This window comes from Daucus carota, chromosome 1, assembly GCF_001625215.2.
Source record: "Daucus carota subsp. sativus chromosome 1, DH1 v3.0, whole genome shotgun sequence".
NCBI classification, from domain to species: Eukaryota; Viridiplantae; Streptophyta; class Magnoliopsida; order Apiales; family Apiaceae; genus Daucus; species Daucus carota.
Window position 1 is genome coordinate 39,927,572 of NC_030381.2, and position 22,490 is coordinate 39,950,061.

The window sequence follows — 22,490 nt, forward strand, 5'->3', positions numbered from 1 at the left end:
AAAGAATCACTTTTCGGATAAATAATCAAGTTCCAAATACTTGAAATTGGACTTGAAATCATTCATAAACAATTATCGAGCCTTGAATATAATTTAGAAAAATATTTTAAAGCTCGAAACTATTTTTCGGAATTTTTAAATCAAAAAGGATAATTAAATCCAATTAATTAATCAATTAAATCAATTAATAATTAATTAAAATAATTAATCAATTAATATTTAAATTAATTGACTAATTAAAATAATTAATTACTAATTAAAATTAATTAACAAACTAATTTAGATTTATTTTTGAATAAAGAAATAATTAAAAACTATTTTTGGAATTTAAAATAATTAAATAAAACAATTTTAGGAAATTACATCAAAAAGGTTTATTTTGTAAACTTTTGAAAATTTTCAACCAGGGTTTAAACTGTAACTTTAGAAAGTTACAGGGGGTGATATGTAACTTTTAAAACTTGGGTATGAGAACTGTATCATTTTCGAAAGTAGGAGGGCCAAACTGCACTTTTGCAGCGGCACCTCCCCCCCGTCGCCGTTAATCGCCGGAATCGGCGTTTCCGAGCTCCTTTCCCCACCAGAAACTGCAGATAGGATCTTTGAGCATCCAAAAACTTAACCACGCCATCAGATTAATCAGAAGCGGCCCTATTTGGCCGGAAAATTCATATAAAAGCTCGCCGCCGGCGAGTTTCTTTTGAAACTCCGGCGAGCCCTTTCTTGACATCCCACATAACCTTCGAACACACACGCACGTTCCTCCCATCACACTCTATCTGTTTGTCAACTCAAAACTCACCCAGAATTAGCCAATTACAAAACCCCAATCTTCAATTGAAAATATTCAAACTAACCTCAAGAACACTCCTCAAGAATTAAACATGAATTTCTATATGTTATCGAACTCGAAAATCAACATATAATATACCAAAACGACGAGAAAAACATGCTCTACATCATAGAATCATCAAAACAATCAAACAAACACGTTTGCAAAAATTCACTATTTAAATCATAATAATTCGAATCTTAAAGCTTCAATTACTCCCTACCTGTGAATCTCAGGTTGTTTTTGATGATTGATTTGAGTTCTACTCTTCAATATCTTCGATTTGACTACTCGCACGCTTGATTCTGACTCCAATAACGCCTTCAAATCTTCGTTTGATTATGAAGAACACGAAGAACACCGCTCGGTTTCTCTCGGTATTCGTGCAGAGAAAGTGGTGAAATGATTTCTACGGTGAAAATCAACTCTAGGAAGGTCTATTTATATTTACAAATAATTGGTACCCCTTTGGATCGTTTATGACATGAAAATACGTATTTAGTAGCTTTATATTAATAAAGCGGGGTCCAATCGGTACTAGTTTTCAAGATAATCATCAAAACAGGGCTTTTTAACTCAATTATTGGTCTGTGGGTCCCATTGCAATTATGACAAGATAAAGATGAAGAAAATATCTCGGTTCACGTTTATCGAGACAAACTGGATAATTATCAACAACTACAATACCCGAAAAACTCCGCCGGACCGACTCCGGGGAAAACCGTACTCCGGATCGAAAAAGTCAAAACACGAAAAATGTCCGGAATATTCAAATTAGGCTAAAGGTGAGTTTTGTTGAAACTTTCGGGAAGAAAATTTGCTACCTCGTTATGAGTGGACGGTTTTACGGAAGTCAAATAATTAATAAATAAATATAAATATACGCAATTAAATCCATAAATCGATTATAAAATCATCTAACATTCCATAAATCGATATGAAAATATCCAAATAAACTATATTTTCTCCTGAGCATATAGAAATTGAAATCTCTCAAATACGAACACATACGAGCAGTTAACGCAATAAACCAGATAATACAAAATCACAAAAATTCATATATTAATCATATAATACTCATAATTAACCATAATTAATTAACCAACAAATCCACCAATACCACTTACTCACATCACACATATATTCACATAATATTCATACAGAATTTTCAAAACAATATATGAAAATCAGTTTTAAAAATATAATTATTTATCAATAACACAATAACCCGGGGTTTAAGTATAAAACCTTGAAAATTCATTAAATTGGAATAAAATATTAAATCTTATTCCTTTCTTTGAAGAAAATCACTTTTAATACTAATAAAAATATTTTTAAAAATCCGGGTCATTACATGAAATGTACGTATATGCTTACTGAGCTTTATAAGCTCATCCCTTTTTATGTACTAACTTTACAGAGAAGAATTTCGGAGAAGGATATTAAGGCTAATGCTAGGCGAAGAGTGTGAGCTGTTAAGTATCCAATAGTCAAGAGAGATATTCAAGGAAATGTTCAAGGTTGGTCTTAGATAGAATTGTGTAATTGAGATTCAGTTGTAAACTATAGTTGTAGTAGATTAACAGTGATTCTTCTTATCGAAGTTGATCCGATAATGGTAGTAGTTGATTCTAATTTCAATACTGTAACCTGGATGCGATCTTGTTGTTTTAGGGGGTTAAAATGTTCTCTTTTAAATCTTTTATTAATGCTTTCAGGCTTTAAATTATTTGGTTTTCAGAAATACAGTTTTCTAAAAGTGTTTTAAAAGATTTTGGGTGGTGACGTCAGGATCCAGGCCCCCGGATTCCTGGGGCGTCACAGTGCGGGTGGTTTTGTGATTACCCCTGATTTCAATTTATACCACTTTCTTGTTATTTTTATAGTTAGTTTTAGTTTTAGGTTTTTTTGTTGTTAAATTCACGGTCTTTTGCAACTATTTTGATTAATTTCGATGATTTTGTTGGACTAAGATGATAAATCAATATTTTTTTGATATACTAACTGAAAATTTGATGAATAATGTTATTAATACATGTGTTTTATGTGTATAGAGAGGCGCTCTCTACTTGACACTATATTAGGTGGTTCATAGAGTGTAACCTTGTATATGTGTATTTAAAAACCCGATAGTTAAGTTAGGTGATTATAAAATTAATCAAATATTTTATTTGTATTACTAGGTTTATAATAAATAAATTATAAACTAAGTAATATAAATAAAATATTTGATTAATTTTATAATTACAATTTTATAATTATAAACTACCAAGTGTATCTTCAACAATCTCTTAAGTCACTCTTTAAATATAATATAAAAAATCGACTTTTAGCAACTTAATGTACATTCATCTCTAACAACATTTTTTATATTCACTTTTTAAATAATATTTTAATATTAAATCACTTTTATGAAATAGGAACACAATACAAAATGGAGAGAAAAAGTAAATGCTTATATACTACTTTTTAAAAAAAATATATAACTTAAGAACTCCTAGACAAAAAAAATATATACTCCCTTTGTCACTCTCATTTCTTTACACTTTTTTTGCAATGCTTGACACGTATTTTAAGGCGCATATAAAACATAGTTCCATAATTTTTTTTTGAAAATTTTTTGTTTGTATAAAATTTCAGATAGTAAATTTTTATTCAAAAGTAAAAAAGTTCAAAATAATTTATCAAACTATATTTTATCAGAGCATTAAAATCCGTGCCGAGCCCACGTCCCCCGATGTAAACAATTGAGGGGGGCGGAGGGAGTATAACTTAAGAACAAATGCTAGACTCTTAAAAAAGACACTTAATATTTTAAAGAGTCTCTAAGAGGAGTGTAGTGGATTGGGATTTTAAAGCATTTTTTTTCATTCATGACTCGATTGGGATTGTTTGAAATTCACTAAAATCTTGAGGTATTCAATTGGGATTTTAAATTATGCAATAAAATCTAGTGGTATTCAATTAGGATTTTAAATTATGCTTTAAAATCCGATGGTATTCAATTAAGATTGTTTAAAATCTGATGGTATTCAAATGCTAATGAATTTTTTTGGATTTCATAAAATGATATATTTTGTGGCATTCCTAAGTGTATTTTAATTTTTTTGAAATTCTACCAAAATCCATGAGATTTTGAAGCATTGTGCTTAAATCCTATCAACTCTGCGACATTTTATCAAGAATCTACACAAAATCAAAATCACGTACTATCCGTTAAAATCCATAGACTAAAAATAATTTATTAAAATCTCAATCGAATACAACCGATAAGCGATAAGAGTTTATTGGAGATCCAATTTTATTAACACATTATATTTTTTTAAGGAGTTTGTCGGAGATTATTTAATAAATTCAAACTCAGAAATTTAAGTAACTGAGTTATTTTTAAATCAATCTTTCTAACGTGTGCTCATGCATAGTAAGCACCGCCTCTCATAAAAATGACTTATTTTTATTTTTATTAATGAAATTGATATAAATATCATTAACATTTATTATTCATTACCCATCAAAATCTATCATTTTAGTCGGTGAATAATGTGGTTCTCAGCCATAACATTAAAGATCCCTTCTTAAATTAATCTGAATGCCGTCTCAGTAGTCAGTGTATTCCAGAACAGGTAGTAGGGGTTGCTGGCTGCCGCGTGGCCACGGTGGTGACGGGTGAAAATTAGTTATAAATATATGTTGGAACATGACGGAGTATTGTTTTGTTTCATGAAATGAAACTACTAGGAGCGGGTTCATATATCAATTTGTTTAAGTGGGGCGAGGCCGCAATTGATCAGTAGATGGCAAGTTCAAAGTTAAATTGTTTAGGCCACCAATTTTTACAGTTTCAACCATCAAAAGCTTTGTCTTCCTGTAAAAAACTGGAAGAACTGCAAAAAATCCATTCTTTGTTAATAGTGTGTGGACTCGATAAAATCAACTTGTTTTCAGGAAAGCTGATAAGCAAATATGGGCAATTCAGACACCCTTGTGCATGTCTTTCTATATTTCGCCTTGTCTCACCCACCCAAAATGTATATCTGTATAATACAATTATTAGAGCAATGACCCATAATGCTCTTTTCTCTAAAGCTTTGAGCTTTTATTTTCAAATGTGGAACATGAAAGTTCAGCCTGATAGGTATACATTTCCATCTCTTCTTAATGCTTGTGCTGGTTTATTGGATGTTGATATGGGGAGTCTTGTGCATGATCATGTTTTGCAAATGGGGTTTTTCTCTGATTTGTATGCTGGGAATGCTTTGATTGATATGTATGCAAGATTTAATGAGCTGGGCAAAGCGCGTAATGTGTTTGATAGGATGCCTCACAGAGATATCGTTTCTTGGAATACTATTATTTCAGGGTATAGCTCAAATGGTTACTGGGAGGAAGCACTCGACTTGTTTCAGGAGTCGAGAAAGTTGGGCGTGGTACATGATTTTGATACCGTGTCAAGTGTTTTACCTGCGTGTGGTGGTCTAATCGCCTTTGTTGATGGCGAACGAGTTCATGGGTTAGTAGAGAAGACTGGGATGAGGGCTGATACAGTTGTGAGCAATGGTCTTCTTAGTATGTATTTCAAGTTTGATAACTTAGCGGACTGCCGTAAACTTTTTGATGAAACTGTGGCTAGAGACACTATTTCGTGGAATATTGTCATATGTGGTTACTCTCAGTCAGGCCTGTATGAAGAATCAATCAAGCTGTTTCAGGAAATGGTGTCTAAATTTGAGCCTGATTTGTTAACAATCACATCCTTACTTCGTGCATGTACTCACATTGGGGAATTGAGTTACGGAAAGTTTATTCATGAATACATGATCCGGAAAGGATACACGTGTGATACTACAGCCAGTAATATTCTCATTAATATGTATGCAAAATGTAGTGATATGGAGACTGCGAGGGAAATATTTGACAGAATGAAATGCTGGGATTTGGTGTCATGGAATTCATTAATCAGCGGTTATTTTAAAAATGGTTGTTACATCAAATCTGTAAATATATTTAAAATGCTTAAATTCGTGTTGGAGCCTGACTTTGTCACCTATGTGACACTTCTTTCAATGTCTGCTCAGTTGGTTGACCTAAGTCAAGTAAAGCAAATTCATTCTCATATTAAAAAGGTGGGATATGATTCATGTTTAGTTGTAGGAAATGCTCTTGTGGACGCATATGCTAAATGTTGCAGTACTGAGGATTCCTTGACTCAATTTGAGAGCATGAAGTGTCGCGATATCGTAACTTGGAACTCTATAATTGCCGCATTTGTTCATTTTGATGAATGTAACATTGGGTTCGAGATGATTACTCGAATGCAAAGGGAGGGGGAAAGGCCAGATGAAGCTACCATGCTAGCTGTGCTTCCTATCTGCTCTGTACTTTCAGCGAAGAGACAGGGAAAGGAGATTCATGCTTGTATTTTGAGGTTAGGATATCATCTACATGTCCCAATTGGGAACGCGCTAATAGAAATGTATTCAAAGTGTGGTTCTTTGAAGAATTCACTTATAGTATTCGAGAATATGAAAACCAAAGATGTAGTTACATGGACGTCATTAATCTCTGCATATGGGATGTATGGTGAAGGAAGGAAAGCTATAAGTGCTTTTGAGGAGATGAAGAGAACAGGTATTAGTCCTGATCATATCATATTTGTTTCTGTCATACATGCCTGTAGTCATTCAGGTTTGGTGGAAGAAGGCCGGACTTTCTTCAATCAGATGAAGAAAGACTTTAACATTGAGCCTCAAATTGAGCATTATGCTTCTGTAGTTGATCTTTTGTCACGATCTGGATTGTTAGCGGAAGCTGAGGAGTTCATTTTGTCCATGCCATTCACACCGGATGAAAGTATATGGGGAGCTTTACTTAGTGCTTGCCGATCAAGTAGTGACATCAAGATTGCTGAACGTGTGTCAGAGTGTATAGTTGAACTAAATTCACAGGATACCGGTTATCATATATTAGTTTCAAATGTATATGCAACATTAGGGAAGTGGGATAAAGTGAAAACAATTAGAAACTCACTGAAACATAAAGGACTGAGAAAAGACCCTGGTTGTAGTTGGCTGCAGATACATGACAAGGTTTATGTTTTTGGTGCTGGGGACAGACACCATAAACAATATGAAGAGGTTAATTTGTTTCTTGATTCCCTCAGTAATCTAGTGAGAAAGGAGGGGTATGTTGCTGACTTAAAATCTGTTTTGCATGATGTTGATGATGATGAGAAGAGAGATATTCTTTGTGGCCACAGTGAAAGAATTGCAATTGCATTTGGATTGTTAAATACAAAACCTGGTACTCCTCTGCAGATTATGAAGAATTTGAGAGTATGTGGAGATTGCCACACTTTTACCAAGTACATATCAAAGATTGTGCAACGAGAACTATTAGTTAGAGATGCAAATCGCTTCCATTTGTTTAAGGATGGAGTCTGTAGCTGTAGAGACCTCTGGTGATTATAAAGATTTATTTCTTGTGGCGAGATTCAAAGACCAGGCACTAGCCCTGGTACTGGAACACTAGCCTGCCTTGGCAGTACTCTGTTTCATTTGGAGGTTCTACTTTGTAAGTTTTTCACAAATGATTTGCAATGGTTTCTTACAAGAAATTGTCAGCACTGCTGTGTAACTATGGAAACTCTCACTAATAATCTAACTGTTTTTTCATCAATTATCGTTGATAGTTTTCATTTCTTTCTGAACGTGTTTTATCTGATTGTTTAGCAGGAGAGGTGACTGTTACTTGAATAAATGCCTTTAAGCTTTGCTTTTGGGACTCTGCACAATAGAACTATACTCACATTTTGAAGCTCTGTCCGAGTTCGTTGAAATTAGTAAGTCTAACAGACTAGTCAGAAATAAACTGAAACATCTTTTCTTTGCAGGGTATTAACTTGTAACATATATCTGCCATATTGTTTTCATTGTTGAAATGCATGTATGCACGCCAATGCTTCTTCACCTACACAAATATTTAAAGGCTTAATTTGTTCAATGCTATATAGAGCGTCATGTTGATTCTAGTTTGTTTAATGCTTTTTAGAGCATGAGTTTGTCTGTGGACTTTAGATACAGATTCATAAACATTTGATTAAGTTGTGCTTCATTTATTTACAGGGCTATGTCATGAATGAGTAATACAATTGGTTTAGGTGTAACGTAAGCACTTTTTCACCCTTTCATACTATGGACGGAGACTGTTAGGTGAGAATGTTGTGGCTTTACTTCTTTGGGGGTTAATGGGCTATTTTATTACTAAAGTTGAGATTAACTTGCAAGTGACTTACCAATAGGGATGGCAACGGGTCGGATCGGGTCGGGTTTCTTGAGATCCATACCCGGTCCATTATATTTCGGGTCCGGGTATCTAAAATGAAGATGCAAATCCGATCTGCCGGGTTTTTTCGGGTTTCAGTTCAGGTTCGGGTTTAATTTGAATAATTAATAAAATAAATCAAATAAAAACTAAAAATTATATACCTATAAAAAATGTGGGGATTGATTTTTTTTTTAATTTAGGAATATAAAAAGGGGATATGTTTCATTTAGTACATTAAATACGTGAAACATGCTAATTTAATTGTTTACAATCATTCAACTTATCGTTTATATTTTTATTATATTTTGATTATTTAAAGCACTATAATTAAGAAAATTGCAATATTGGTGAAATGAACGTAAATAACGTATCACGCATATAAAATTAAGTAAAATGTTAATATACACAACTAATATTTCAATGTATATATTCTACATTTAACACACACACACACATATTAATATTTTGTCTCGGGTTTTTATCAGGTTTCGGGTTTGGATCGGGTTAGAATCGGGTTTCGGGTCGGGTCTCGGTTTGGAATACATAAGATCCAGATCCAAACTTTTTCGGGCCTAAAAATAAGATCTAGATCCAAATCCAAAAAATAGCGTTCGGGTAGATCCAATCGGTTTGGAACGGGTCGGGTGTCCATCGGGTTGGGTAAAACTGTCATCCCTACTTACCAAATAAAAAACCTTATAGTCAACTGACTAAACGTTTATAACTTTAATTTTAATTTTGTCAGTTGGTTTGATGTTTAAATTTAACGGCGTTGTGACATGGATAGGGGTGAGCAAATCCAAACCGAACCGGTCGATTCGGTTCGATCCTAAATTTCTAAGAAGTTCGGCCTATTCAGTCCGGACCACAAAGACCAAAATAAAAATCGTTTCGGTCTGGTTCCTGAAAATAATATTTCGGTTTGGACGAAATAGACCAAATAGCACGAAAAAAATATATATTCTAACTTTATATTTATATTATATATGTTTTATATGGAAATTCTCAATGGTGCCCTCTTGGAATTGGCTTTTCCAAATGGTATCCAAAAAGATTTTGACTTCCGAATGGGACTATTCTACTATTACTATTACGTCATTTTCCATTGTACCCTTATTGTTAAGATTCGTTAGTCAAACGTTATATTATGGGTAAAACTCAATTCTAAGAGGGTATTATTTATAATTTTTCAGTATATTATTTAAAAACTTAAACATATTATATCCTATATATCATTAGCGTAACGAATAGTGATCATCGAGTTCCAAAATAGTTACACACACACATAAAACCGAAACAAACCAAACATACCCGGTATATCCCCTTAGAGTAAGGTAGGAAGGGTAAGATGTATGTTGACCATACCCCTATATGGTAGCATTTTAAGATGAACTTAAATTTAATTACATAATTGGTAAAGTTGTGAAGACTCAAGACTATACTTGAGCTCATCGCTTTCTTCACATGGGAAAGTATCACAAGAGCCTTCTTACTATATGGGGGAATAGTCTGCGCACATCTTACCCTTCTTAGAGCCTACTCCAAATGGAATATACCGGTATGTTTGGTTTGTTTTGGTTATATATGTGTGTGTAACTATTTTGAAAATCGGAGATCATTGTTCGTCATGCTATCTTATATAGGATATAATATATTTAAATTATTAGATAATATACCGAAAAAAGATTAAACTTTCTTTTTCCATTTTTTATTCCCGGTCCAGATACCCTCTTAGAAATGACTTTACCAAGTAGTACTCATAATATAACCTTTGATGGAGCTTAACGACAAAGATATGCAATGGAATGACATAATAATTGAATGGTACCATTTGGAAGACCACTATTTTGGATACCATTTAGAAAAGCCAATTTTAAAGTGTTACTTTTGAAAAATTCCCTATTATATATATATATGTGTGTGTGTGTGTGTGTGTGTGTGTATCTTATAAGCTATACTCCCTTCGTCCCACTCATTTCTATACAGTTTCCTTTTTCGGATGTCCCGTCATTTCTATAGATTCCAATGTCCGTGTCCAATCCCAATGTATATTATTCATTGGGACGGAGGGAGTATATAATATCTGAATTGTAAACTTAATTACATCTCTTTTGGTGAAGTGGGTGGTGATTAAAGATATTGGGGCCGTTTGGGCAATCTTAAAAAAAGTGATTTCTTACTTAAAATGAAGAAGTGCATTAGAAGTGAGAAGTAAATAAATTAATAAAGTGTTTGGAAAAAAAGTTTAAGCTCTGAGAGATAAGCTAGCATTTTCAGCTTCTTAAAAGTGCTTCCACTTATTTACACAAATGGGTCAAGAAAAGCAGAAGCCAGAAGCAGCTTGTGCTTTCGGGGAAACAAACATGCCCATTATTTCTTAAAAATTCAGCGTGATTACAACTGATACAATACTCTCTTTATATAGCAAGGAGATAAAGTACAAGACAAACAACTTATAACAAAGATAAAATTATTGCTACAAAGAGATAAGATAATATTGTTAATGCCAGTTACACTTATAGGCCCCATCGTCACATCCAATAATGTTTATAGACAAAGACTAACATAATTATATAAGCTACTTTATTAAATCAAATATTTCCCCCGTTTGGCAACCAACATACGGAGAAAATAAGTCTTTATGTTTACAAAAATAATGTATTTTCTAATAATTTTTTTGGATATAAATGTTAAAGAGGTGTTTCATCTATCTTCGAGGTTGGAATATCATGCTTTACATTCTGGTGAGCCACCCTCATCAGGGAATATTGAGATGCTACCGAGAAAATCTTGCTCTGTATTATCGTGGGTTGCCCTCACTAGGGAGCTCGAAGGATCTTCTCAAAAATATCTTTCGGAAAGCCTTGTTGAGTTTGGTGGGTTGTCCTCATTAGGGAGCAAAGCCGCACCTAGGCATTTGAGGCAGATAATGGAACGAAGGTTATGTTGGATGGCTGTTATGTTGAGTGTGGGAGAATTCGAGTCCGAATATGATTCGAAAAGCCCTAGACCGACCGACACGCTTCAAGGCCCGTGACTAGGCCTCATCGCATTGGGCCCCTTCCAGAAATGCGGTTGAAGGGGAACTGAATCCTAGTAGGTTTCTTAGACAACAAAAACTACATGACTTGATCCCCTGTAAATAGAAGTACGTAAGCACATTATACGTATTGGCAATTCTTGAGAGAGCGAGAGACTTGAAGTGGAACTTTCCCATTATATTGTCTTTAAATGTAATTTTCTACTTACATTTTATTATCCGAGAACTGCCATGAAAACCTGTAACCAATATGCCTTAATGGTGAAAACATGATTAGCAAAGGCTCAATCGTAGTTTTTTCTGGGTATAGATTGTATAACATGTCAATGTTGTGCAGTAGTGGTGGCTATATAGAGCATCATATCGCTGTTCATTCTGTCTAACCATTTATTGATTTTTGGAGGTCATTTTTTTTTTTATCTTAATATTCATAAATATGCGCATGCAAGTCGAAGAGTCCTAGCACCAAATCAAGTTGTCTATATATCATATGGTTATGATAATTTCGATTGAAGTAGTCTCCTTATTAATACCCAACCATGACCGACGAAGTTACATTGCCTTAAAAATGTTAAAAGTAAAAAAGGTAAAGTAACCTTCATCACGTTTTGGCCAATATATATGCAGAATTGGAACTAGAACAGGGCCTTGGAGCTATTTTAGAAGGTAAATGCATTGACATTGTTGCAGTTCTGCTCCATAGACTTAAGCTATAAATGCAGTCTTTTTTAGTCTTTACTTATGGTCTACCTGTACAGTTTAGGTAACTGACAAAAAAAAATACATGTTGGGGCTTTATCGAATGATTTTGTACTCACTTTGTATTTGGAACAGATACACATGCTGATGTAGTTGTAGGCAACACTTAAGTTAATCCATGTATCCTGATGAAGAAAATATGCTCTATTAAGCTTTTTGATTGCGCTACAGGGGGAGAAAGAATGTTCTTTCTACATGAGAACTGGTTCATGCAAGTATGGGAAAAGATACAGGTTTCATCATCCGAATCCTGCAACACCGGAAGGAGGTGACACTATTTCACCAGGTAGGCGTAGTTCATCAGCAAGAACAATAAATGAGACTGCAACACCATTCAGGCCATATATCTATCGCCCAACCTCATTCAGGCCAGTTATCTATCGGCCAACACCATTAAGGCCAGTTATTTGTCCGCCAAATCTAATCCTAAAAATGCAGAATGGAATGGATATCACGTATTCCTTAACTCATCTGACAATTTTTGGAAATTAAGATTGCGAGTCTAAGACCTTTTCACATCTGGGATTTTCTATTATTTTAATAGGTTACTTAAGAGTTAAGAGTAATGTGGTTGTTTTATTTCTTTATGTTGGTCTAAAATGTTGTGATTCCATGTTGGTACTAATATAATTGCACACTGAGTGGTGAAAAACGTTATGGACTTGTGGTTATGGAAATTCTGTATTCACATAACTTCTTTTATGCAATATCTCTGAAGTATGCTGTTAATAGTAGCGGGGGGCATTAGCTGCAAATTTAAGCACAGGTTATATGGAAATACTTAGAAGCAAGAGTGACAATTAGAAACATTTTCTAATATATATTTTTATAATTGCGATCCCTTTTTTGCCTACTGTTCAAATTGTATTGACTGCTTTTATTGTGTTAACAGATACCATAGTTTTGCTTTGCTAAATTTATATTTCTCTTTGAACTCTTTAGGCTCCTGCTTACTGAACATCACAAGGCATTCTGCCTATTCCCCAGCACTTTCGATGATCATTTCAGCAATTAGATCCAGCTTCTATGCACATCCGCAGGGCCAGGTGAAAGTAGATGAATATCCTGAATGACTTGGACAGCCCAATTGCAGTTTCTAACGGAGACGGCTATCAATCTTAGTGACAAAGGACTGCCTTTGCAACCTGTAAGTCTTTCTTTCAATTATTTAGCTAGATCAAGAGTATTAACTTATGGGATATTCTCCATGTTACACTCATGGAATTGTCTTTTCCCGATGGTACCATTACATTTTTGACTTCTACCTCTAGTAATCCCGTACTTATGGTTTTTCACATATAATACCCTCACATTATGTAAAATTTAATAGAATTGATTTCAGATTGTAATATAAATTGAATACTTGAAATCTTTGTAAAAAAAACATGAAATAGACTTTTAAATCATGAGTAAAGTGCATTTTGTGTACTTGCACTTTAAGCGAGACACCACTTGTAATATTGCACTTCTAAAGCCACCACATGCAATATCACAGTTCATAATCCGATACAGTTTATGCAGTCCCGTCTATAATTTTTAACGTCGTTAACATAGAAAGGGGTATTTGTGTAATTTCACCTCTGTAACGGCTTTTTTGTGCTTCATTTTGCTATCTAATGATTCTACAGCCTCATGCAACCCTAATTTTCCAGCAATTGTCTCATATGCTAACTGAAAAATCAGGGTTACGTGAGGGTTACGTGAGGCTGTAGAATGATTTTGGGGGTGGGGGGGGGGGGTGTTGCAGCTTCGTTAAAAAGCAAAAGGAAGCACAGAGCCGTTAAAGAGGTGAAATTACACAAATACCCTTTTCTCTGTTAACAGCGTTAGGAATGATAGACGGGACTGCATAAACTGCATCGGGTTATAAACTGTGATATTGCATGTGGTGGTTTTAGAAGTGCAGTATTGTAAATGGTGTCTCGCTTAAAGTGCAGGTACACATAATGCACTTTACTTTTAAATCATATAAATCGAAGTCAAACTAAGTGAGATATAAATGATTCAAAGTTCGGTTATGAAATTTAAATATATCTCACTCAATTCAACTCCGATTTAAATGATTCAAAGGTCTATTTCATGTATGTTTTAATAAGGATTTCAAATACCCAATTTATTTTATAATCTGAAATCAATTCTATTACGTTTTACATAACATGAGGGTATTATATGTGAAAAATCATAAGTGCAGCAGGGTTACTAGATATAGAAGTCAAAAATGTGATAGTACCATCGGGAAAAGCCAATTCCACGACTATACCATAAAGAATATCCCTTAACTTATTATAGCTTTTTAAAACATCACGGGCTCGCATTACTAAGCGGTAACCATTTTGCTCCATATTCAGATATTATTCTCTGGTACAACATAATTAACCGGACCTTTAATTTTTTGTCTTGTAAATGTTTCTGGGCCAAAGTGTCTCCTCACACTTTAGCCGTTTGGGTCGACCTGTAAGTGTGATCATTCAGTTGGTGGCACTGCAACTTCTCAGATGGGGATGATCAAGGCCGTATCCCAGAGTCTACTTGCTTTGCAGATGAACATGAGGAGTGGGAAACGGAGGCGATGGGGTCTGCTTGAGTATCATACAGTAGTTGCAAAAATCGTTTCTCGAAAGTATTTTTTTTCTGGGAACATGGTCAACCATAAATTCTTATGTTCTCGATTCTTCATCCACCGATGCAGAAAATGCTCCAGTTTTCCATTTTCATATGAGGCCGGAAAGTTTATTGGCAACAAGTCGGCACGAATAGTAACTGATTACAAAACTCTGTGAAATTTACAAAGTAAGTTTAGTTTTTTATCTTATTATTAATAATAGTATTATATCATAGTGATTACAAATACTTAGAAAACTTTTTGTACTTTACCTCAGGTTGAGGTCTGCAAGACTTTTGAAGGATATTGTGATGTTTTCCACTAAATAAGACTATGGTTGTAGAATAATCGGATGCTGATGTTGTTTCTTTGACCATATTTATTTTGTAATAGTTTGGGTGCGTGGAGGATAAAACACATGTCCATGTTTACTTGTTGTTTCATCTTTAACTATTTCACTACTTTGTTAAAAATTGTTTTCCATTTTATGGAATCCCAATGATGAAACAACAATTTTTGAAAAATCTCAATCAGGTGGGGGTTGATTTTGCCCAAATAGGATTGTACTTTTTAGTTTTTAGATGTGATTTAAATTATGTTTGTTTACTTTCTTTTGGAGTTTGTTTGAAGAGAGTTGTTTGTTTTATTTTGATTTGAGGGGAGTCTTCTCTAATATATTTTTTTAAACTTATTTCAAAATGATACGAGATATTGCCCTCAACTACTCAACAAAAAAAAATAACATTGAAATATTTTTTTCATGAGAGTCGGCCGCTCTATCCTCCTCAAACCCTAGTCGCCTCCATCTTCTTCTCCACCTCTTCTATCCATGTCTCTTCCTATCTCCTTTCATCCCGTCTCAATTCTCTAGCCGTTCATCCTCCATCCACACACCACCTCTTCTTTTCTTTTCAATTTCTATCAATAATCCTCTTTGTTTGTTTCTTCTTCAATAAAATTTAGTTTTGTTTCACAAAATTCGAGAAACTCATTTGGGTTTTTCCGTTGTATTGTGTCTGAGTTATTGTTTATGTGTTTGAGTGTCTCGCTTTGTGCGATTTGTCTCGCTTTATGCGATGTGTTTGTGTTAAAAATGAAATTTACGGTGTATTGGGAGATCTGAAGAACTCGCATCAACAACACTTTCGGCAGGTCTATAGTTGGTGTCCGACAAGTAGATAGCTGGGGTGCATTTGGAACGGTGGTGAAAATCGCATGTGCTCACCTCTCACAAAATATATCTGTTCATAATATGAGGCCTCCAAACTCAGTTTTTGTAACTGAGTCCTCTGAACATGACACTATCCATGAAATTACTGTGAGGGTCAATTGTGAAGCTACTGTTTTCAGAAGAGATGCCGGTTGGATTGCTCAGGAAGCCATCATCTTCATTTTTAATTTTGAGAATATTTGTATTCAGTTAGTTAAGCAATCCGGAAACAAAGCGACTAATTATTTAGCTCGTTTATTTGTTCTTCAACCTGATTGCATGATCAATGGGGGGTTTGTCCCGATTGAGTCTTTTTCGTATTAATCCGCTCTATATTTTGGCAAAAAAAAATAAAAAATAACATTGAAATATAATTAAATGTTGATTTACTCTCACACTTTTGTAAAATTATATTCCAGCAACAAATACAAAATTAAATGCCTCAAAAATTATAGATCATATAGAATTTTTTTTAAATACTTTATATTTTATTTTTCTCCTCGCGCGTTTCCCCCACTAGAAATTGATTCCCATGGTCGAAGTTAATAGTCTATAACATGAGACTTATCCACACAAGTAACGGAGATCATATGAAAGCTCTAGAATACTATACTATACTATAATAAGCCAACATAGGGATAATTTGTAGTCCTACTTTTTCTTCTCTTTTTTTGGTTTCGTCTCGTCTCGATGCTACGCTGATGTTAAAAACAGTTTCCTATTAGTACTCTCTCTCCGAGCAGAGATTGACTTTGCAGACAATACTAACAGTCCGCTAATTAGCCCGCTGTAGATACAGAAAATATAACAAAAACCCATATACAAAAACTCTTTAAAACCTCAAAATTTTTGAAGAATTGAAGCGATGGGAGCTTATATACCCTATTATGGAACAGAGTTTGTGCCGGATGTGATTGCAAGTTTGGGTTTGGTTTTGTTTGCTGGGTTTGAGGTTCTTATCAAGTCTGGGCGGCCTCAAGATCGTAAGCATGCTGGTGAGTATCATCTGCTGTTGATTTCTTGAGAAATTTGTTGGGTTTTTGGTTTGTGTTGTTTCTTGATTTGGGTTTGTGTTGTTTCTTGATTTGGGTTTGTGTTGTTATGATCAAAAGATGAGAACATGGTGAAATTTTTGGAGTATGCCTAAATTTAAGAGCTGGGTTGTTATGGCAAAAAAAAAAGAGCTTGGTTGTGTTCTTTTCAGCTTTATTGAGTACTTGTACTGTTATATTGTGTGTGAAGAAAGAATTGTGATAAGAATCTGTACTGTGGATGTTGAGTTTATCAGTAGCATTGTAGACTTGTAGAGTTGTAGTCCAGTGTATATTTATGTTTTATTTGTAATGAGAAATTGAGGATCAGTATTTGCATTTATTCAATTGACATTTCGTATTGCATATGATGGTACGAGTTAAGGGATGAGAGTTGATGGAAATTGTGAAGTGTTTTTCTTGTGACAGCGAAAATATACCCGGTGGTAAAAAATCAGCACCTATTGCTTTGCACACTTTTGATTGGTAATTCTTTAGCAATTCATGTGCTACTTTTCATTCTATCTCTCAACAACACTACTTAATTCATCTCCCATGAAGGTATGTTCTGCAACATATATATGAATATGAGTTCTCTATGTTCTAAATAAGTAGCTTTCTTTGTTATCCATTGTTTATTTATCTTAAGTTAAGCAGTTTTTTTGTTGTATTGGATATTGTAATTTTTATAAGCTGGTGATTAATTTGTCAAACTACTTTGGTGTTATATCATTTTGATTCTCAAGGCATTTCATATATATATTTTTATAATTAATATTGGATATATCTCACACTTTGCGAACATCTGCGAGTGAATGATTTGTTCAGCTGCTTCTAAGGAAAGGTTCGGAGCAGATAATTGGCTGATACAATTCCCTTCTGTCCTCCAAAGATCATTACTGACCACGGTCTTCTGTTGTGGGACAGTGGTATGAATCCTGTCAACATCCATATAACTATTTAGTGACAGTTCAAGCCCGATATCATCCTTAAAATCTCCTCTCGGCATGCTCTTGCAGGAATTCAATTTAGACGAACTCGGCCTGTTCTCTGTTTGAAGGATATTGTGGCGATTCATCCGACTCAATACGCGTCTGAAAGGATTATTGGTCGATTGAAGCTTATTAAACAAGGAACTCCGTTGTTCATGGTATATATCTGTTGTTTTGTGTGTATGTGTAAGTGGTTAGCTAATTAATCTTCTTGTATTTTTGAGCTGGAGGTTGTGTATTTTTTTGTAGACATGGATTCCGTACAAAGGACAGAGCTCAAATGCGAGGGTTTCTGAAAATGGTAAGATTTCAGTTGAGGTATTTGCAGGATAATTTGTGAATTTTGTGTCCATGTATTGATAGTTAGCTTTGTTTATTGCAGACAGGAATCTTTATACTATAAGGGCAGTGCCTTTTACAGAGATTAGGTCGATTCGCAGGCACACTTCTACCCTTGGGTGGCAATACGTAATTGTTGTTCTGTCATCAGGTGTTGTTTTTACATTGATTCTGTACATGCAATCATATTAGTATATTAATAATTTTTATGCAAATACTCTCTGTTTGCTTCATTTTCTTATTTGTTATTTTCCTTTGGCAGGTTTAGCTTTTCCTCCTCTTTATTTTTATAATGGAGGAGTTCAAGATTTTCTTGCTACAATAAAAGAAACATGTTCATCTTGTCAGGTTTGTTATAATAACACCTAATTGTTGAATTTTTATCTTTAATGCAATTAAAAATTTGTTGATGGTTTTATATGCTAAACCGGTAACAGAAGTACCTTATGGATACACTTAAAGATAAGATGACCCATACAATTGTGTTAATGTTTGATTGGTAAAATCTGAAATATGGAATGGGGCCTGTTTATTTGCTCTAGAAAGTCATTCTAGCTCTTCTAGGGAAGTCCACTGCTTGAATGCTAAAAGTCTTTATTTTGATAATGTACCAATGACACTTGAATGATATACATGAAGATTTATCGAAACTGTCATTGCTAGGACACTACAAAAAATATCTGTCGTATCTCTTGGTATACAATACCTAAATTTATTTATGAGTTAATTATCAATTAGGTCACTTGCGTCGTTAGACAATATTTAAGTGGGTAAGTAGCTTTCTTTGTTATCCATTGTTTATTTATTCTAAGTTCAGTAATTTAGTTGCTTATAAGGATTGATAATTTCATCTTTGTTGTGCTGATGTTCAAGTAATTCACTTATTATATTGGTAAGACTCTTAATTTATGTGAGTGTTTACTTTGCTTGATGCACGATCTTCGAGGCATTTGGTTAATGTCACTGTTTTGTGGGAATTTAGGTTTTTTGCTATGTTTTGTGAACTGTGTTGCAAGTATTCCAGCAGCTGGAAATTGATTATGTGATCGGAGAGAGTCACAAAGAGTTGTTGCCTAATTCTTCTGATCCTGCTGCTATTATTCGAATCTTTGGCGTCACAAGAGAAGGTATCATACTGATATGCATCTTTCTAGCTTCTCACAAAAGAGACCCAATCAAATCCTCAGGTCAACTCCTCCACCCCATCTCTACTTACATGCTCTCTATATCTCTATTATATTTGCTACCTATCTATTGTTCAAATTAGTGCTTTTATGGGGTTTGTCCAACTCCAATATATTGTATGTTTAATTTAATTATTGATAGTATCAAACTGATAATTGGGCTATTTTTATTATTAATGTTCAGATTCTTGGGTTATGTTTGTTTACAATGATTATAATCTTAGGACTATTATTGATTAATGATTACTGTATAGTTCTTTTTCAGGGAAGGTTAATCGAATTTTTCCCCAAGGTGGTATTATATCTGGGGAAATGAACTTCGAATTGGCTGACATTTGAAGAACAATTTTGCAGTGATTATCCTTTTTTTCTCAAACAGAATTTGTATATTAATCACATTTCCATTTCTGGCAGAGTAATTGAAAAACCTCCTCATCTCTATGATTGTGCTGCAGATTTGCTATGCATGAATTGGGTCTTTCCTCTCGGAAGCCTTACAAGAAATGTGCAAGCTCAAGAATTACTAAAGAATGAAGTTCGAGTCATCCTTGGACCCCAAACTACTCCTGAAACAAATTTTGTTGTTGAGCTTGGAGCAAAATCTCAAGTTCCTATTGTCTCCTTTTCGGCAACAAGCTCTTATCTATCACCTGTGCGGAGCCCTTACTTCATTCAGATGGCAGGGGCTGATTCTTCTCAATTGAAAGCTATTGCTTCCATATTTAAAGGATTTGGATGGAAGGAAGTCATCTTTGTCTACGAAGACACTGGCTACCAAGATGGATTGATTCAATATTTAAGTGATGCAATGAGGGAGGCCGGCATTCAGATATCTATGTCAAGTGCTATTTCTATTTCTGCTAATGATTTACAGATAGAAGAAGAACTTCTCAAGTTGAAATCAGCTTCAAGTAGGGTGTTCTTGGTTCATATGGCTCCCCCCTTGGATCACGATTTTTTCTTCAGGCAGACGCTGCAGGAATGATGAGTGAAGGATATGCATGGTTAACTATTGATGGTTCGAATACGTTTGCTTCTATGGATGCTACAGTTAGAGATGCAATGCAAGGTGTTCTGGGCATAAGGCCTTATGTACCCAAGTCAACAAAGCTTACAGCTTTTAAAATGAGGCGGGGAAGGGAATTGCAATGCACGAAGCCTAAAGCTGAGCTTAATATTTTTGGATTATGGGCATATGATGTAGTTTGGGCATTAGCTATGGAAGTAGAGAGGGTGACACCAGATCATAATGCAGACCATAAATAAAATTTAGGCATTTCTGAATTAGGCCCAACATTTTTGAAAGAACTCTTGCGCACTAGGTTCAAGGGCTTAAGCGGAGAATTCAGTCTGGTAAATCGCCAGTTGCAGATATCAGATTTTGAAATACGAAATGTAATAGGGAATGGAGAGCGATCGATAGGCTATTGGACCCCAGACAGAGGATTGTCGAGAGATCCAGATTCATTGAACATATCTTCGACATATTCAACTTCTGTAAATGTTTTGAGAAGCATCATTTGGCCTACAGATTCAACTTTCAAGCCGATGTATTGGGCAGTACCCACATCAGGGAAGAGATTGAAAGTGGGGGTTCCAGTGAAAGATGGTTTTACTGAATTTGTGAAACTTCAGCAGTTTCAAAATACTGCGGAGTATAATATCACCGGTTTTTGTGCAGATGTATTCCGATAATTATTATTAAATTTGCCATTCAAAATTGAGAATCCTCAATATATCCCTTATTAGAACCTGACTACAGGAAGTGCTGGGAGTTACGATGATCTTCTTACACAGCTTGAAGAAAAGGTAACTATTAGTACATTCTTTTAAAGATTGCGGATATATCATGATGTGGGTGTAATTACATGTTAAGAAGTTTCTTTTAGGCTTTTTTTTTTACATAGGTTTCTAGCTCACTTGGCTTCATGATTTCTAACCAATTTTTTTACTATAAACAAATGTAGTAATATGATATTGTGGTAGCTGATGTTACAATATTGCCTAACCGTGCCCAAAGAGTGGACTTTAGTACACTGTACCTTAGAAGAGTAAAATATGATGGAGACGGTGATATTTGGATATTTTTGAAGCCGTTTACTTTAGATCTCTGGCTAACAGTTGCACTTTCTTGTCTTTTTATAGGTGTGGTGATTCTAATATTGGAGCACCGTGCAAATGACCCGGGAAAACTTGAAAAGGTGATTTGGTTTCCATTTGGCTCTCTTGTTTTTGCTGAAAGTAAGGTTTTTATACTCATTAGTTTCTATGAACTTTTCTGCTTTCTCAGTTTGTTTGTTACTTGCTAATGTCTAAATTGGTGTTTGACAGGGAATTTGGTTACTAGCAAATGGTCTCAATTTGTATTTGTGATCTGGCTGTTTACGGCATATATTGTGATGTAGAGTTACACAGCCAACTTATCTTCAAATATGGCTATTTCTTGGCTACAACATTCAACAGACAAGCTTTATTGTATTGGTTTCCAAGATGGTTCTTTCGTGAAGGAGATACTAATCAAGAGATTGGACTTCAACATATCGAGAATTAAGTCTTATGCAAGTGTGGAGCAATATCATGATGCTCTTTCCAAGGGATGCCAGAACGGAGGAGTTGATGCTATACTTGATGAGCTTCCCTCCATCAAGATCTTTCTTGATAAATATGGTAGAACCAATCCTATATTGCCATCTGTTTCATCATTTCATGTAAGGAAATTGTTAATGTTTCCTAACTGAGAATCAAGTCTTTTCACTTCCAACTAAGCCAATATCATTCTTAGACTTGTATTTTGAAATTAATTTTGTTAATGTGTAACTGTGTAAGTAACTAGTGTGCCAATGCCAAATAAATGTTGTTCTGGGTAATTACAGATTGTTGATTCAGCTTCAGATTGTAGAATATCTGTTAGGAAATTTGAAGTTTTTCTTCTTAGGTTTTTTACCAATGTGAAGGAAGCATAGGTTTATTGTTCCTGAATAAGACTCTTCTGTCTTTCTTCGTTTTATTTTTGAGATCTTACATGTTTTTATAATCTTTGTTGATGGCAATTAGTTCTGTTTCTTGTATTTTATTAAGGTCCCCACTCATTCGGGGGCATGGCAACTTTGGTTCAATGGATGCTGATCAATATAATAAGCCTAACATATGGATGCTGAGCAATGCGTTATACAAACTA

General features: G+C 34.6%; 1 protein-coding gene across 19 annotated transcripts; it reads left to right on the top strand.

The window, feature by feature from the left end:
• The first annotated feature begins 4,366 nt into the window (after positions 1-4,366).
• Positions 4,367-22,179, top strand: LOC108205249 (pentatricopeptide repeat-containing protein At3g03580). 19 transcript variants are annotated; one of them, XM_064083790.1, is made up of 17 exons: positions 4,367-7,402; positions 7,561-7,670; positions 7,954-8,040; positions 10,874-11,861; positions 12,126-12,240; positions 12,897-13,101; positions 14,375-16,761; positions 17,227-17,726; positions 17,817-17,947; positions 18,039-18,090; positions 18,172-18,279; positions 18,391-18,476; positions 19,111-19,315; positions 19,567-19,665; positions 19,768-21,121; positions 21,458-21,553; positions 21,644-22,179. In XM_064083790.1, the coding sequence occupies exon 1, from the start codon at positions 4,627-4,629 to the stop codon at positions 7,291-7,293; it is 2,667 nt and encodes an 888-aa protein (XP_063939860.1). In that variant the 5' UTR covers positions 4,367-4,626; the 3' UTR covers positions 7,294-7,402; positions 7,561-7,670; positions 7,954-8,040; positions 10,874-11,861; positions 12,126-12,240; positions 12,897-13,101; positions 14,375-16,761; positions 17,227-17,726; positions 17,817-17,947; positions 18,039-18,090; positions 18,172-18,279; positions 18,391-18,476; positions 19,111-19,315; positions 19,567-19,665; positions 19,768-21,121; positions 21,458-21,553; positions 21,644-22,179. The 19 variants fall into 19 exon arrangements, with proteins under 19 accessions (XP_063939860.1, XP_063939866.1, XP_063939846.1 ...); XM_064083796.1 differs by having other exon boundaries at positions 19,578-19,665; XM_064083776.1 differs by having other exon boundaries at positions 19,111-19,665.
• The last annotated feature ends 311 nt before the right edge of the window (positions 22,180-22,490 follow it).

Excerpts from the sequence above, each read along its gene's own strand:
- LOC108205249 (XM_064083814.1), top strand. The coding sequence starts at position 4,627 with ATGGCAAGTTCAAAGTTAAATTGTTTAGGCCACCAATTTTTACAGTTT.